Source organism: Vigna angularis, chromosome 2 (genome assembly GCF_016808095.1).
Source record: "Vigna angularis cultivar LongXiaoDou No.4 chromosome 2, ASM1680809v1, whole genome shotgun sequence".
NCBI classification, from domain to species: domain Eukaryota; kingdom Viridiplantae; phylum Streptophyta; class Magnoliopsida; order Fabales; family Fabaceae; genus Vigna; species Vigna angularis.
The window spans coordinates 48477030-48495032 of record NC_068971.1 but is presented as its reverse complement, the minus strand read 5'-3'; the positions used below and the strand labels follow the sequence as shown (position 1 = coordinate 48495032).

General features: G+C 35.3%; 1 protein-coding gene across 2 annotated transcripts; it reads left to right on the top strand.

Moving 5' to 3' along the window:
* Positions 1-989: 989 nt before the first annotated feature.
* LOC108328941 (uncharacterized) lies at positions 990-17530 on the top strand. 2 transcript variants are annotated; one of them, XM_017562850.2, is made up of 21 exons: positions 990-1540; positions 1634-1718; positions 2339-2378; positions 2469-2711; positions 3575-3674; positions 3762-3836; positions 5310-5408; positions 5796-5912; positions 6009-6124; positions 6244-6343; positions 6722-7080; positions 7397-7721; positions 8457-8671; positions 9166-9384; positions 12496-12682; positions 12970-13214; positions 14446-14538; positions 14633-14734; positions 14850-15234; positions 16292-16429; positions 16498-17530. In XM_017562850.2, the coding sequence occupies exons 1-21, from the start codon at positions 1409-1411 to the stop codon at positions 17149-17151; spliced, it is 4029 nt and encodes a 1342-aa protein (XP_017418339.1). In that variant the 5' UTR covers positions 990-1408; the 3' UTR covers positions 17152-17530. The 2 variants fall into 2 exon arrangements, with proteins under 2 accessions (XP_017418339.1, XP_017418338.1); XM_017562849.2 differs by lacking the exons at positions 990-1540; positions 1634-1718; positions 2339-2378 and having other exon boundaries at positions 2571-2711; positions 3522-3674.
* The last annotated feature ends 473 nt before the right edge of the window (positions 17531-18003 follow it).

Below are 18003 nucleotides of genomic sequence, written 5' to 3'. Positions count from 1 at the left end.
TCGAGTATGAACTAAACCCAAAATCTCGTGATACTTAAAGGACGAAAAACATATTTAATCCAAAATTATATGATACTATAAGTAATAGTAACAGTATAATTTAATATTTAATTAAAAGTAATTTATATCAATAAATTTAGTTAATTTATCAAACATATCATGTTATATTTCTTTTAATTTATTATATTAATCAAATTAATCTTAAACTTTCACAATTTTTTTCTTTACTAACTTTCTCTTTTATTTCCTTGTTTCTTCACTACTTAATAATGAAGCTAGGTTATAAGTTTAAAAAACAAAAAGTTAAAAATAAAAATGTACTTCATTTATTCATTCAATATAAAACCAGTTCAAGATATTTTAAAAAACAAAAGTAACAGTCCAACAAGATGGCCTTACTCACAGACTTACAAATCACGAGTTAAAACATGAATTTCATTTTTAATTAAATTAGAATCACTTTAAATTAAGCAACATAGAAAAGTTTTGATTGAAATCACACCTTTGAAGAAAGAAATTAATAAAATTGTGCTTAATAACATCACTTTAAACATAGCAACAAAACAACCACCCTGCTTATTTATTGATGGAATCATCTGTTCAAACTCAAGATAGATGGAAGCATCATTCCTCTGAATAAATCACATTGGATCGAAATTGGAAAACATGATTTAATTCTTCTGGGAGATTTAGGAGGATTTGAAACAAACAAAGTCCTTTCAAAATTGTATGAGTATATTGTAAAATATTCCTTTTAAGTTCATCAAATTGTTGACTGTTTAAATGACAAAAATATGCCAAAGAAGTAATATATATGGCAGAAATGACCATAATACCTGGAAAAAGAGAGTATAAAACATGAATTTAAAGTGTATTTCAGTAAAAAAGAAAGAAAGAACAACCCACCCAGTTCGAAGGACTGAAAAGAAAATGAAAGATAAAATAAAAAATGAGAAAGACTCAAAATATTTATTTAAAAAAATAAAAGACAAGGACAAATTTGAAGGCTTAGACATTACAGAGCAACGAACAAGCACTGGAGCCGAGATCTTCGTCTTTCTTCTTTGTACCATCGCAATTTTCTGGAAGACAATTCATTGAATCCAACTTCGAGCTTCCGAGCCAATCAACCAGTGAAAATATCACTTCATAGGTTTGCTCTTCCACGTGCGGCCACTCGGAAAATAAGAGTGGAAAGGGGCAGGGTTGTTGACCACTGAGGAATTCTCTAACTCCTTTCTATTAACGGGTGCTCAGTGAACGCACATTTTCGAAATTTAATCGGAGTTTAAATTCTGGACAGATTTGAACTAATCCGATAGGCGAATCCGGTTTTGGCGAGAGCCATTTTCTTTCCGACATCGTTGATTTATCTTTTTACTACATTTAGCTTTCGAATCAGGAGAAGATGCTGCGTCTGAAAGCGTTTCGGCCTACGAGCGACAAAATCGTTAAGATCCAATTGCATCCGACGCATCCATGGATGGTTACGGCCGATGATTCAGATCGAGTTTCGGTTTGGAACTGGGAGCACCGCCAGGTACAGAACCCTTGTTCTATTCACCGTTTATCGTTTCCGTTCGTTGTTTATGCTTTATGTTGTTTGCTGTGTTTTAATGGAAGCATCATTCAGGTGGTGTATGAGTTGAAAGCTGGTGGAGTGGACGAGCGGCGTTTGGTCGGCGCCAAGTTGGAGAAGCTGGCCGAGGGAGAAATAGGTTCAATTCTCTTTAATATTTTATCAATGAATGAGCTGTTAAGTTGTTCTATTACATAGACCTGCTGCATTTGCTTCTGTTGGAGGTTTTAGATGTAAGTCTTGTGATCCGTAAATGGTACTGTGCTATACTGGTCTTCAGTGACGATTGATGACATGAATTTGTTGATTTTTGGCATTGATATCGTACTTGTCATTTTTTTAAGGAATTAACTAAGTATACATTGTTGCTAGATTGTTACGTTCATAGTAGTGAAAACCTTCAATTAGGTAAATTTTCTTTGGGTCTGATTGCTATGATGCTTATAGTCTCCAGCCATGATACTGTTCTTGGTTAGTTTCACCGTAGTTTCCTTTTCTCTCAGTGAGAATTGCTTACATTTCTGCTTATGTTAGCACTTAGCGTTTGGTTAGTTTTGGAGATGTAACCGTGTGGTTGAATTTGTAGCTTGGCTAATTACCATTATTAGACTCCAGGAAATTTTAACAACTAAACAGTGAATTTCATTTTATACAAAATGAAAAAGAGCATGATAAACTGTTTGTGAATCATTATTAGCAGTCCACATTTCTGTGAAGATCCGGTAACAGAACTTTAATGATGTGTTTTTTGTTTGATAGAGTCTAAAGGGAAGCCTACCGAAGCCATTCGGGGAGGAAGGTACCATGCCTTTGCCTTGTGTTTGCATTTATTTTTCTAGCTTTTATTTTGTGGATCATTTACTTACCGTGATCCTTTACCGCCTCAAAGTGTTAAGCAGGTGAATTTTTATGATGATGATGTACGCTTTTGGCAACTTTGGCATAATCGTTCTGCGGCTGCTGAGGCTCCAACAGCTGTCCACACTTCAGCTTTTAGCTCTCCTGCCCCATCAACAAGAGGGAGACATTTTCTTGTCATATGTTGTTTAAACAAAGCTATATTTTTGGACTTGGTGACCATGCGTAGCCGTGATGTACCAAAGCAAGAGCTTGATAACAAGTCCCTTCTGTGGTAAAATTTTATTACATTATTCAATATTCTTCAGCTTGCACCGTCATTGATACAAAATTTTCTTACACTATCTTTTAAGGCAATATTTTGAGCTTCCTGTCCTATAGATGGTGCTAGATTGTGTTATGAATATCTGGGTCATTATTTTTCTAGTTCCTTCTATGACTGGGAAGTTGTCATTGATATAATTTGATGCTCTTCAACTTCTGCAACAATTTTATGTTGTATCAAACTTTGCAAATACTTATTTCTTAGCAGCATTCTTTCCTGGCTCATGCCACAACCTTATACAGCACTCAATCATGGAAGGAAAATAGTTGCATTCTGTTGGGTTCCTTAATTGAATCATTTATAAAGATATGGTCATTTATTTTTGGGTAAAATATTTTACTTTAAATTAAAATTTATTGCTCCTTAATTGGTCTCTACTGTGAGATTGTTGCCTTACCCACTACCAATTATATTCATTTCACCAAAACAATCATTAAGACATGCATATAAGTATAGGGATGCCTTGGTGGGCATATGCATGGATAAATGGCCAGATTCCAAAAGGTGATTTCTCTTCCTAGACAATAATTTTTTGCCACCTTTTCTTTTGGTATTATAATTCTATTTTGCACAAATTAAAGTCCTTAGTATGAAAAATCTTCTCCTTTTCATCTAAATGTATCAAACAACTGCATTACCTATTTTCTCAATCCTAGATAGGAATTTGTCAGCACATGTTGTGTGACATAATTCTGCATCTTGACATAAATTAATTAATTGTAATGAATACATATCTTGTTTGCATATTATACTTTGCAGTACTTGTGCACACTGTATGAGTTCCAATTTTGCAATTTCACATGCTGTTGCAGCATGGAGTTCCTTTATAGAACTGGTGTTGGTGATGGTCCTCTTGTTGCTTTTGGTTCATCGGATGGTGTCATTAGAGTTCTCTCAATGATGACATGGAAGGTGGGCATATGAAATATTAATAATAATCTGTATGAGTCTTCTCAATATTAATATTACCATATTATGTGATGTGTTTGTTCCTTTCAGCTTGTGCGAAGGTACACTGGAGGTCATAAAGGTTCGATCTCTTGTTTGATGTCCTTCATGGCTGCTTCTGGCGAGGTAAGTCTTGATTCCTTATTGAAGAATAACTTATTCTACTTTGTCGAATTTTACTTGCATTAATATTTGGGAACTTAGTTAGGAATCTCTGTCATCCCTCACATATCTTCTAACAGATTATTGTTGCTCTAACACCCTTATCCTTTTCCTATATCCTGCATTAGTAGCCATTGGATCAGACTTGTGTTAATAACATTTCTAATGGCTAGCTTACCAAGCATGGTTATAAAGAGTAACATTACTTTTCAGAAAAATCATAGATTTGAATGGACTCATTATTGTTGTATATTTTGCCAAAAATTTCAAACTTAGTAATTTTAGGCTGTCTTGAGTACTACTTCAAAAGAGATTATCTCATTTGAAGGGAACATTTATGAATTCGTTCTTTTGTTTTATTTAATTTCTGATAAGGCCTTGACAAAGAAATGAAAACAAAGAAAAGTTCCCACTGAAAGGAGTTATTCAGTCAGTGTATAACATCTGACAGAAAACTCCCTTAAAAATTAAAAGAAAAGCACAAATGCTAGAACAAAAGCTGTTTTGGTTTCTAAGCTGTTAGTTTCTAAAGCCATCTCATGGGTCAAGAGGAGTTGGCTTTTAGTTTCTAAGCTGTTATGGCATCATAGCATTTAACATTAATGTCTAGGAAGAGGATGGTGAGGTCTAATACAAGACACCACTTTAAAGAGAGAGCATTATAGAGCATCTCCAGGAAAGAGCTAAGTTTAGAGTTCAAGTTAGTCTTTACGATGCCATAGAAGATTTAAGATCTCTAACAAAATAATGCAACACTGAAGAACTTAGAATAGATTCCACAATGACCCAGCTTTATATTTTTATTTTCATTTATCTCAATTTAAAATATTAACTTATTTTTATTTTCTTAACCTCTAAAAACAAATCTTCACATCCACTTATCTCACTTCTCTGACCACTTCCTTCCTCTAGCTGCATCACCCTCCTCCTTCTTCCACCCTCTCATCTACTTTACCCACGAACCCAATCAGCATCCAGCCTTCTTGTTTCATTCCTATTGGAGTCCAATAAGAGATTTCTGGCTCAAGATTCTCCTATTAGTTTATTTGTACATATTTTTATTTGATTGCACACTCAAGGATTTGAGGTGGGTGTTTCTTTGGGGGATAGTTCAGGATTATTGGATGCTAATGCTGCCTTGCTATGAAGGTCTCTCTTTATCCATTTTTTAATCTCTTTGGGTTACATTTATATTTATGTTGTGTACGTTTGGATTTGCATTTCCAACACTATTACAGAAGTTGCATTTTGGGGATGCACCATGTCCATTAAGATATTTTATTGGGAAATTACAATTGCTAGTTAATATGTTAAATGCATGTGCAGGTTTTGCATGACTGGTTACCTCTATATATTGTATTTATTATTGGAAGTTGCTTTTGTATTTTGTATGAGATTTCAATTGGGAGTTGAGGGTGAATGTCTGTTGGCTTTCAGGCTCTTCTGGTTTCGGGCGCTAGTGATGGATTGCTCATAATTTGGAGTGCTGACCACGGACAGGATTCACGTGAACTTGTACCCAAGCTGAGTTTAAAAGTACAGTCCTTTTCGTCATTTTAACTCCTCTTTGTCAGTTTAATAATTGGTGAAAAAATAAGTCAGTGTTAGTTGTGGATTAGTTACAGTTACAATTTCCTCTTTGTTGTTCAAGGAATGTCATTCCACATTGGAAGGTGAGAATGCAATTTAAATGAAGTATAAGATAAATAAAAAAATCATTAAAGAAAGGAACATCTAAAATCTGTGCACTGGGCAAAATGCAAACTTACATTGAGGCAAATAAAATGTTCTTTTTTATCTTCTGAATTTATGTGGAGCTTTTTTCCCTTCTCTTTTTATACCTTATTATTCTTTTCTGTATGATCCATGCTGATTCTGTACGTGTAGATTTCATTGGTTAATGAAACCTCTTAATGCATCTAGGCACATGATGGCGGGGTTGTGGCAGTTGAGTTGTCTAGGGTAATGGGAGGTGCTCCACAGCTAATCACAATTGGTGCAGATAAGACATTAGCCATATGGGACACTGTGTCCTTTAAGGTGTGGTAGTGTTGCTAATACCTGGATATTTTAAATTTTGTGAACATTCTCCTGGTAACTAGAAAGACTTAGCATAAGAATGTCTTTGACCCTCAGGAGCTGCGACGGATAAAGCCAGTTCCCAAATTGGCTTGCCATAGTGTGGCTTCTTGGTGCCATCCTCGAGCTCCAAACCTTGATATTCTAACCTGTGTCAAGGATTCTCACATATGGTACGTAGTTTTCTTTCTTCTTTGGTGTCTTTAAGTTTCTTAATTATTTTTATTTGATAATGTGATGATACACTATATTCATTATACATATTAAGAATTTTAATTTAAACTTTTGTTAGGGCAATTGAACATCCCACTTATTCTGCTCTCACGAGGCCATTGTGTGAATTGACCACAGTTATTCCTCCACAAGCCCTTTCTCCTAATAAGAAATTGAGGGTATGTTGTTTGATTAGTTGGTTACATTCATCGCCTATTTTTATTCTAATTTCTGAATTGGCATGGTATTTGTTGTTAAGGTATCCCACTTAGAATGATATGAATATATATCAAAGCATTAAAAGATTTTGAGAACAACAATTTTGAATGGTGGCAAGGACAGATAAAAATCAAGTGTAACAAAATCTGTGGAAAGCTTTACTTCAATCCTGTGATCAGTTCTGTATGTTGTAGAATATGCTTATCATACCCCTGGGCAAAACATCCTCTTTAACCAAGAGGAAACCGAATTTCAAGCCCTCATTACTCTCTCCCGAATTTCCCATTCTTTGTGTTTAGTCTAGTCAAACTCAATCTTTCCTCTGATTTTTGTGGCAGGTGTATTGTATGGTTACACATCATTTGCAGCCACATCTAGTTGCTACAGGAACCAACATTGGTGTTATTATCTGTGAGTTTGATGCTAGATCTCTTCCACCTGTTGCTCCTCTACCAACACCAGCAGACAGTAGAGAGCATTCTGCCGTATTTGTAATTGAAAGGGAATTGAAGCTATTAAATTTTCAGTTAAACAACTCTGCAAATCCATCTCTTGGAAATAACAGCTCCTTGTCAGAAACAGGAAGACCCAAGGGAGACTTTTTTGAACCATTATCTGTCAAGCAGGGGAAAAAGCACATTAGTACTCCTGTTCCACATGATTCGTACTCAGTTCTTTCTGTCAGCAGTTCAGGAAAGTAAGTTGCCTCTGACAGACTTTTGGCACTGCTCTATTTTTTTATTTTTCTAAATTTTTGTAATTAAAAATTAATTAGTATTTTGTTCTGCAATATAATATAGTGGCTTTGATTTTTTCTATAGAATATAGGATGGATAAAATTCTCACTTTTGGTATTCCATATATATATATATATATATATATATCAGTGATAAGTCAATAAATGCTGTCTTTACTGTGTAGTTGTTTGCCTGGGTTTTTCTATGACTATGTTTCCTAATTTTATAATTTATTTTGTGAAGTTGGAGTGTGCTTACCACCTCATATGTTTACAGGTATCTAGCAATTGTTTGGCCAGATATTCCTTATTTCTCTGTCTACAAGGTTAGTGATTGGTCAATTGTTGACTCTGGAAGTGCAAGGCTTCTGGCATGGGATACTTGTCGTGACAGATTTGCTATATTGGAATCAGCATTACCTCCTAGAATTCCTATAATGCCCAAGGGTAGCTCATCAAAAAGAGCCAAAGAAGCTGCTGCGGCACAAGCAGCAGCAGCAGCAGCAGCTGCTGCTTCCACAGCTTCTGTTCAAGTCCGCATCTTGTTAGATGATGGTACATCAAATATACTAATGAGGTCTGTTGGCGCACGCAATGAACCAGTAAGATTCTTTCTCAGTATTAAATTTTCCTTCTAAAAACTTAAAGGTTGTCACAATAACCTACTATTGAATAATTTCTGTTCATATGAATAAAAGTTCTGCAAATTTTTATAGTGAATGAATGACAATAATTGAAACATTATTTATCTCAGGTTACGTTTATTTTAATTGATAACCTCTACAAATAACCTTCTATTGTTTTTTCAGATGTGTATGTGAAAAAGGGGAAGGGGGTTGTGCACTCTTAGATAGATTAATGTTCACTGATAAATTATGTATAGAAACTTATAAAATGATTCTCCGGTAAAACTTTTTTGTATTTACACCTTTCATGTAAAAATGTTGTGTTGAAGGTTCACCTACTTTGTGATATTGGCTGCAGTATGTAAATGAATAAAGTTTTAAGTTTTTTAAGTCTTCTAGATAAATCCTTTTCTCTTCTGTCAATGATGAGAAGTTTGCTTGATTTTCCTTGTGAAGATATTTCGACCTTTTATGCACTTTATTCTTCATAGAAAGTGTCAATGGCAGTATGTAATTAATAAAGTTTTAAGTTTTTCAAGTCTTCTAGATAAGTCCTTTTCTCTTCTGTCAATGATGAGAAGTTTGCTTGATTTTCCCTGTGAAGATATTATGACCTTTTATGCACTTTATTCTTCATAGAAAGTTTCAATGGAAGAAGGAACCATAATTTTAAAGTTATGGTGCCTGTTTCTAACTCATGTATCCCTTTAGGTCATTGGTTTGCGTGGAGGAGCACTGCTTGGTGTTGCCTATCGAACATCTAGGAGAGTCAGTCCTATTGCTGCCACCGCTATTTCAACAATTCAGTCTATGCCCTTATCAGGTTATGGAAGCAGTGGTCTTTCTTCTTTTACTACTTATGATGATGGATTTTCTTCAAATAGACCTCCAACCGCAGCAGCACCTCAAAACTTCCAGCTATACAGGTGAAACTTATAAGTGTTGTACAGTAAAGAAATATTTTTTATTTGAAATAATATATTGTAGTGAATGCTGCAAATGATGAGAAATGCTAAGCACCTATTGAGGAAAACATGATAGAAATTTGGTTATAGTGATTAGGACACATTAAGAGCCACTCGAAGAGTAGATTGTATGGTTTTAATTCTCTGAAAAAGGGAGGGAGACCCACAAGAACATTGGATAAAGTTTTTAAGTGGAATTTCAGGGTGGTAGGGACTAAGGTATATTGGGGTGCCCAAGTCCCACATTATGTAGTATGGGATGCTTGGTGGAGTATTTAAGTGTTTGGTTTATCCCCCTTAATTATCTAGTCTTTTAGGGTGGTTTCCTAAGGGCTTTACCGAGGATTTTGATCAATGAGGGAGTTGAGTGAAGTAGTATCGAGTGACGTTACAACTACAAGTGCACAAGTTTTCTTGACATTGACATTGCTATCATAATTTTGTTTGTGATTTAGTTGGGAGACATTCCAGCCAGTGGGGGACCTTCTTCCTCAGCCAGAATGGACTGCTTGGGACCAAACCGTTGAGTACTGTGCATTTGGATACCAGCAATACATAGTCATATCTTCTTTGCGCCCTCAATATAGATATTTGGGAGATGTTGCAATCCCATATGCTACCAGTGCTGTTTGGCACAGGAGGCAACTGTTTGTGGCTACCCCGACTACTATCGAGTAAGTCTTTATATTTTGGTCCATTTTATAATTTCTTTGTTTACTGCTTCATTATTTTTTGTAGGTTTACAGTTGTTTAGAAAGTGGAAATGACAGACTGTATTTTACATGGTCAATTTGTCTATCTCCCAGTTGGTCTAAGTATTATCTACTCATCATAACCAAAGACAGAAAAGGGAGAATCATGATTTAGAAAATGTTCATGAATATGTATACTGTTTTGGAAAATGCCTTAGAGTGTGTTTGCTTTTCCAATTCCCACTTTCCCATGGACCTTCGATGACTCCTTCTGCAGTGATTTGGCTTTGAATCTGACCCAACGGAGTTTCAAAAACACCCTTAATGATTAACAGAATATTAGCTAGACTAGTCTAAACATCAATACTGGTAAAACTTTCCCTACAGGATTTATTTGTTTGGATTTCCTAAATGGGACTCATTCCAACAAAAACAACATTCTAACCTGATTCCCATTTAGTGCAGTTTAACACAACTGGTTTAGTTGTGTTTTTATAAAAGGTTCCTTTGTTTCATAAGCCCTTATAATCAGAGATACCCTGAGGCACTTCTCAACTTCATCCCTCCTGTTTGGATATTTTATGATTGTGTGGCACTAGTATCAAGCCTTTTGCGCTTTAATAGACACCCTAGTCAATGAAGCTCTCAGATTTTGGTACTTCTTTATGGCCAATTCTTCCTGTTTGATTATCATCACTTCTTTGTGGATTGATCATAAATTCCATATATGCTATATTTTTTATAAATATAATCACCCTGTGGTCGTTTAAAGAATTTCACCTTATTAGATATATTAGATTATTAAATATCTTATAGATAGATATTTTATCTTTATATTTTATCTTTAGTTACTTTGTTATTATTCTTTATTTGTATTTTGGACTTAGTCCATATTTCCTTTATCATGAATACAGTACCCCATGTGTATGTGTATTTTCTACACAAGGGAGATTAATTTTATACATAGTTTTTAAATATAATTAATATGGTACCATAGTCATTGTTAAAGTCTATCTTAGCGAGATTTGTTGTTTGTTAGGTATATTGTTCCACCCATTATCAGGTGCTATCAGACCACCCATTAATTTCTAGTCTCATGCTTGAGATGTATATACCTCGGCATAAGGGGGTATGTTGGAAGTCTCACATCAACTAAAAATAATGTCAATTCAGAGTATATAAGTGGGTACAAACCTGACCTTACAAGCTAATTTTAAGTGAACTTTAAGCCTAACTCAACCCTACAAAACCGGCTTCTGAGGTAAGGTTTGCACCCACTTATATATATTATAAATTGTCTTTATCTCTAGTCAATGTTGGACTTCCAACAGACCTCCCTCACGTCGAGGTATATACATCTTGAGCGTGAGACTAGACATTAGTGGGTGGTGGGTGATCCGCTAGCGGTTTAACAGCGGGTAGAAAAATATGCTCAACAAACAACAAATCTTGTTAGGATAGGCTCTAACCTGATTCTAATACCATGTTAAGAAGTGGATTTTAAGTCTACCTCATCCTACAAAATTTGCCACCATTTTTAAGCCAAAAATCTTGGCAAACTCAGATATTTCTTGGGTATTGAGATGACACAATCCAATGATGGTATTGTTATATCTCAAAGGAAGTATGCATTGGATATTTTGGAGGAAACTGGGTTGATGAGTTCAAAATCTGTTGACACACCCATGGATCCTAATACTAAATTCTACCAAATCACGGGAGCCTATGTTAGATCCCAAGTTGTATAGAAGACTAATTGGAAAATTGAATTATCTTACAGTTACTCGTCCTGACATTTCCTTTATAGTCAGTGTGGTAAGCCAATTTCTTAATTCCCTATGTGAAGATCATTGAAATACAATCATATGTATATTAAAGTACATTAAAGGAGCTTCTGGAAAAAGGGTTGTTATATGGAAATAACCATACAAGAGTTGTTTGTTATTCAGATGTTAATTGGGCAAGATCTCCTTCTGATAGAAAATCTATATTCGGATATTGTATCTCCGTTGGCCGTAACTTGATCTCTTGGAAAAGCAAGAAACAAAGTGTTGTGGCAAGATCTAGTGTATAACCAGAATATAGAGTTATGGCCTCAGCCACCTTTGAACTTGTTTGGCTTAAGCAATTGCTTAGAGAGTTATAATTTGGAAATGTTACTTGAATAACACTTATATGTGACAATCATGTTGTTTTTCATATTAGTTTTAATCTTGTCTTTCATGAGAGGACCAAACATATTGAGATTGATTGTCATTTCATTCGAGAGAAGATTGTATCTGGCGACATCAAGATTGAGTTCATTAACTCTAGTGATCAGATAGCAGATAATTTCACTAAGGTTTTACGGGGACCGATAATTGATTATATTTGTAACAAGCTTAGTACATGCGATTTGTATTCACCAGCTTGAGGGAAAATGTTAGATATATTAGATTATTAGATATCTTAGATATCTTAGATATCTTATCTTTATTTTAGTTAATTTGTTATTATTCTTTATTTTTACTTTTGGCTTAGCCAATATTTCCTTTATTATAAATACAATACCTTATGAGTATTTTCTACACAAGAGAAATTAATCCCATATATAATTTTTCACTATATTCATTACACCTCAATTAGCATGTACCAAAACTATATCATCAATGAAAAAGAACATGCATGGATGTTTAGCTGTGTTTTATCCAATCGGTTCTTCATTATGAATACTAAAAGGTAAAGGTATGACACACTTGATGCCCAAACACTTCTCTTCTTTTCATCCTTATCCTTCACCGCCTCCTCTAAGAAACAATAATAATAGTAATTAAAGATAAGACAAACCAATTTATTTATTTGTTTTCCTGACAATGTTTTGTGTTTCTCTTGCAATGTGGAATGGATTGTATTCATTTGAAAATCTTTCCAGTGATATTTAAAGTTTAAGCAATGATGAATGTCGTAAACATGTTAAAGAAAAAAATTTCGATGTACAACTATCCATGGCTAATAAATTATTTAGGCGAAGATTTTAAAATGGTTTTTGATTCATATCTGCAATGGCCATAATTCATATTCATTTTACCTTTACTAATACGTTTTGGTTTTCAGAATCGTTTTTGTGGATGCTGGGGTTGCTCAAATTGACATTGAAACTAAGAAGATGAAAGAAGAGCAGAAAATGAAAGAAGCACAGGCAAAAGCTGTTGCAGAGCACGGAGAGTTAGCTCTAATTACTGTAGAAGGTCCTCAGTCTGCTAAGGAAGAAAGAATAGCATTGAGGCCGCCAATGTTGCAGGTTACAAAAGCTTCAACTTTTTGTCATCTCTGAAAATGATTGCAAACATTCAGGGCCCTCTTTGTCTTTCCTCCGATTTAATATTTTGTTTCTGGATATGATTGATATGGGTCGCTGGAAGAAATTGACATGAATATTTTAGATGGGAATGTGTAATGAGAATGTCTGCTGATCCTTTAAACCTTCTTCTGTTAGCATTTTGGTGTGATGTAAATCTTGGATTTGCTATTAATTATCTTTTGTTTTCTCTCACAAAAACGTAAAGGTATTTGTTGTTCCGGCTGTAGGTGGTTCGGTTGGCTTCATTTCAGCATGCTCCTTCAGTGCCACCTTTCTTAACATTACCAAAACAATCTAGAGTGGATGGTGATGACTCTTGGTCGGCCACAGAAGAGAGAAAGACAGGTGAGGTGGCAGTTGGTGGTGGGGGTGTGGCTGTGGCAGTTACCCGTTTTCCAATGGAGCAGAAACGTCCGGTTGGGCCTCTTGTAGTTGTAGGTGTCAGGGATGGAGTTCTTTGGCTAATTGACAGGTAGTTAGGACTTTGCAGTTACCCATGTATGTTTAAAATTGGAAATGGGCTAGGGAAATAATGAATTGATTAAGTGATTTGCACTCAACGGGCTGTATTTATATGCATAAGAAAAACACAATTTCCCTCAGAAATTAAACTATTTTCTTTTATCCTAAATTTCTAATCTTTCATTAGCTCTGCAGTTTATTTTGTCCACTAGTTGCTATAATAACTATAGAAATAAAGAGCAGATCCTCATGCAATTAAGATTATCTAGATTATATATGTATAATTAGGAACATTTCTATTTATTCTGGCATCATATCTTTATTATTAGAGAATATCGAACACCCTCTATTGTATTGTTTCTATTTTCTCAATATAAATGAAAGCATTTGAGTTGTCTTAAAAACACGATTTCAGCTCAATGTCTCTCTCTTTATTATAGTTTAATAGTTACTATTTTAATGATTTCAATGATTTTAATACAACCCGGAGTGTTATAACTGTTTACTTACAATCAGCACCAAAACCTCTGCCCCTCCATAATCGACGTGAGACCTTTGTAACATTTAATTTGTGCAAACGTGTTGTACATATGTGCAGTTAGTGTGATCTGTTTTTTGTGGAGTTTTCAGTTATGCTTTTCCCTTTAATGCATTAATCACTTTAATGCAGTGGCTTTCACATTAGGATAAAGTATGCCTATCTATCTTCCTCAAAGTGTAACAAAATTACACTGAATTCCTATGAAATCCACCCTTTTAAATTTCCACTAGTTACAAGCCATTTGTATACTTATGCCCTTTCCAATTAGATGAAAATACACCGAAAAATAAATGTCCAAAACTCAGGACGGTTTTAATGTTGTTTAATCACCTTGAGAAGTCAACACCTAGTTATAATGTTATGTACTTGTTAGAGAATGCCATGGTGAATGAGAAGCCACACAAGAAATGATGTGATCAGGAATAAAATGTATTAAGGAGAAAGTTGGAGTTGCATTATTAAAGACATGTATTTATGCACTTATTAAATGTGTTTAGTGGAATACTATGCCTTTCTATTTAGAGCAGCCAACTGATTCCAATAAAGTTGACGTTTTTTTTTGTCTTGGCTCTGGCCTCTGGTTAGCTTTTAAGTGACATAGTTAACACGTGCATGTCTTATAGATGTCTAATTTAAGGTTATTCCTTTGTATCGGATACTGATTTCAAGAAGGATGTTATTGATTTCTGGGTTGTGGTAGGTACATGTGTGCTCATGCCTTATCCTTGAGTCATCCTGGAATTCGCTGCCGATGCCTTGCAGCTTATGGAGATGCTGTTAGTGCAGTAAAATGGTATTTTGATTTCTTTATGTCCCTCTTTCTCCATTATCATTGCTTATTAATAATTCAGATATATCTGTATATCTCATTATACTTTTTGAAACAGGGCAAGTAGACTTGGAAGAGAACACCACGATGATTTAGCCCAATTTATGCTAGGAATGGGCTATGCTACTGAAGCACTTCATTTGCCTGGAATATCAAAGAGGTATAGCTATATGCTTAGAGACAAGAGGCTGCAGTTTTAATTTTATTGATTTTTGTGTACTCCTTATGGCAAGGTATGGTTCGACCAGAAACATATTGATATTTATGTTCTGCAGGTTGGAGTTTGATTTGGCGATGAAGAGCAATGATTTGAAAAGAGCTCTTCATTGTCTTCTTACCATGAGTAACAGTCGGGATATAGGACAAGATGATACTCCTGGTCTTGGTTTGAATGACATTCTTAATTTATCAGATAAAAAACAAGAGAAAATATCAGATAAAAAAAAAGATATGGTTGAAGGTGTTCAGGGTATTGTGAAATTTGCAAAAGAGTTCTTGGATCTTATTGATGCCGCAGATGCTACTGCACAGAGTGATATTGCACGTGAGGCTCTTAAGAGGTTAGCTGCAGCAGGTTCGGTGAAAGGTGCTTTAGAAGGTCATGAGTTGAGAGGGTTAGCATTACGTCTTGCAAATCATGGAGAGTTGACTCGTCTAAGTGTAGGCAGTCTTTCTTAATAATGCACTCTCTTTCTGGAAGTAAATTGCATTACATTGATTGGGTGCTTGCTTTTATAATTAAATGTGGCTGGATTAATTTTGTGTTTGTGCCTAGCTATGTTCCTCAATGATTTTTTAAGATAACTGTTAGATGTTGTAGTGATAATGTGTATGCCTGTTCTTCTACATACATACTACTGATAGTTAGACGTGATTTGAATATGACAAGGCATTCATAGCACGGTCTTGTATTCTTTTGTGCCAAATATGGTCAGTCAGTTAATTATTTATTCTTATAGAAGTGTGTGCATGTTAACATGTGTTTGTGCGAGAGAGATAGAGAAGTTTATGATTACTTAAAGAAATTGAATGAGAACTGGATTTTATAAAAAAAACAAACAATGATGGAATATATCATGAAATCAGCGAATGGGGGGTGGGGGTTAGGATGTAAAAAATATGTGGAAGGAAAAGTGGTTTTTTACATATTGCTTTGGCTATCTGATTTATAAGATCTGCCCCTCAAAATACATATAGTTTACTATCCATTTTTACCACCGTTTTGGGTATATTTAGTGTTCAAATACATTAAAGTTGGACTGCGATTATTTTTTGTACAGGTTAGACATTGAAATATTTGTATTGGTTCTTACCAAAAAAGATTATTTTTGCTGTGTTTGTTTCTTGTAGCGAATAGATAATAAGATCAGTGATTCACCAAAATCAAAATATGATTCATACACAAAATGGAATTTGTTAGGAGTGCATGTCAATTTAGCTACTACTCATTGTTCTCTACTTTCTGGCCATGACCTTCTCAACTACTTTTGGTTTCTAGTCAGCTCATTGTTTGATGAAAAACAAAAGGACTAGCATTTGTTCCATTGGTGTTCAGAATTTCCCTTTCTTTTTTTGAACTTAACATCTTCTATCTATGCTAAAATGACAATTTGAGATGGCATACATTCCTCTTTCTTTGGAATAACTTGTCTGCTTCGGTTTTTTAGTCTTAATGTTGTTTTATTCATAAACTTATGAATATGTTCTTGCACTGCAGGGTTTGGTTAACAATTTAGTTACGCTTGGCTTGGGAAGGGAAGCAGCATTTGCTGCTGCTGTTTTGGGTGACAATGCTCTGATGGAGAAAGCATGGCAAGATACAGGAATGCTGGCAGAGGCTGTGCTTCATGCTCATGTATGATTTATTACTTACATCACCTGATCACTCAATTTAGTACTATAGTCTGACCTTGGTATTTCCAGGCACATGGACGGCCAACTTTGAAGAACTTAGTGCAGGCTTGGAACCAAGCATTACAGAGAGAGATTGAACCTACCCCATCTCAGAAGACAGATGCTGCAGCTGCGTTTTTAGCTTCTCTTGAGGAGCCTAAGCTCACAAGTTTGGCAGATGCTGGGAAGAAAGCACCTATTGAAATCCTGCCTCCGGGGATGATGTCTCTTAATGCTTCTATTTCCATCCAGAAAAAACCAGCTTCTTCTGCGCAGAACTCCCAACAACCCCCAGACAAGCTATTGGCACTGGAAGCACCTCCTACAACCACAGCTGCACCAGAGAGTGCTACTCAGCAGCCTGAATCCACACCAGCATCAGTTAGTGAGCCACCTCCGTCAGAGTCTACCTCAGAGTCCACGCCAGCTCATGTAGCTGCTCCACCTCAACCAGAATCAGGTGAAACGACCGTAGCTGATGGGGTTCCTACCACTGGACCAGCTAGTGACGGAGGTCCGAATGTTAATGGTGAAACTGGTCAAGCAGAAACGTCTACCGGAAATCCAGCAGTCCCAGAGGTTCTCCCACCTCCAGTAGCAGCAGAGGTTTCGGAGACTTCTACTCCAAGTATAGCTGCAGTTCCTACAACAACTACAGTTCCGGCAAATGATCCCTTTATATGATCGGTATACCACCACTTGGAAAATTCATTTATAATTCATGTTTTGTAAAGAAATCGTTTACAGATGAAGGAAATCTAGTATATTAGTTTGTAACAAGCCTAAATTCCAAAGGTAAATTGTACCGAGCAGCTGCGTTTCCCTTTTACCTCAATTTTTGTAGAAAATGGTAACGAGCTGCGATGTTGTCTCATATTGCTGTGATTGGGACATGTGAGTTTTCTTTTCGTTTTTGTTTTGATTTTTTGTTGACTGAATTTTAATTTTGCTGTTTTATAATTTACAAGTTGAATGTTAACCTCTCTGGTTCAATGGGCAGTAACAGTTCATAGATTTTATATACAACAGTACCCTTCCCCTGCATTTTATATGCATTTATTTATATTTTTTTACCCACCTTTCATTTGTTCTGACTTTTCCCCTTTAATGTGGTAATTTCTGACTGGGTATCTGAGAGACAATTTTTTATTTATGAATCAATATGATATCTTGGTTGACCCTCCATTGCGGAAGAGCTGGTCTTTCTAGAATCTTAACCTCAACGGTTGCTTCCTACTATTTTATTGCATGAAACTTAATATGATCTTCTAAAGTTATTCAATACATATTTTTAAATTAAAGTTAAGACAAGTTAGCACACTAGCATCTATTTAGAGCCGGTTTTGAGCTCTAATACATCCGTCAAATCTGATATCTATAAGAAACCAAAGTTTGGTAAGATAATAATGAAAGATTGAACTACATAAGTGACGATCTGAATAAAATTACACATAATTGCTTACAAATATAATATTTTTCTTTTATTGAATAAATTTCACCTTTGGCATCCTCACATAAGCAAGTAAATCGTGAATA

What these genes read in the sequence shown, in the direction of transcription:
- LOC108328941 (XM_017562850.2), top strand. Translation starts at nt 1,409, where the DNA reads ATGCTGCGTCTGAAAGCGTTTCGGCCTACGAGCGACAAAATCGTTAAG. An exon ending in GTCAAGGATTCTCACATATG is followed by an intron (nt 6,125 to 6,243) that starts GTACGTAGTTTT and finishes AACTTTTGTTAG; the next exon opens with GGCAATTGAACATCCCACTT. An exon ending in TTGGCGCACGCAATGAACCA is followed by an intron (nt 7,722 to 8,456) that starts GTAAGATTCTTT and finishes GTATCCCTTTAG; the next exon opens with GTCATTGGTTTGCGTGGAGG.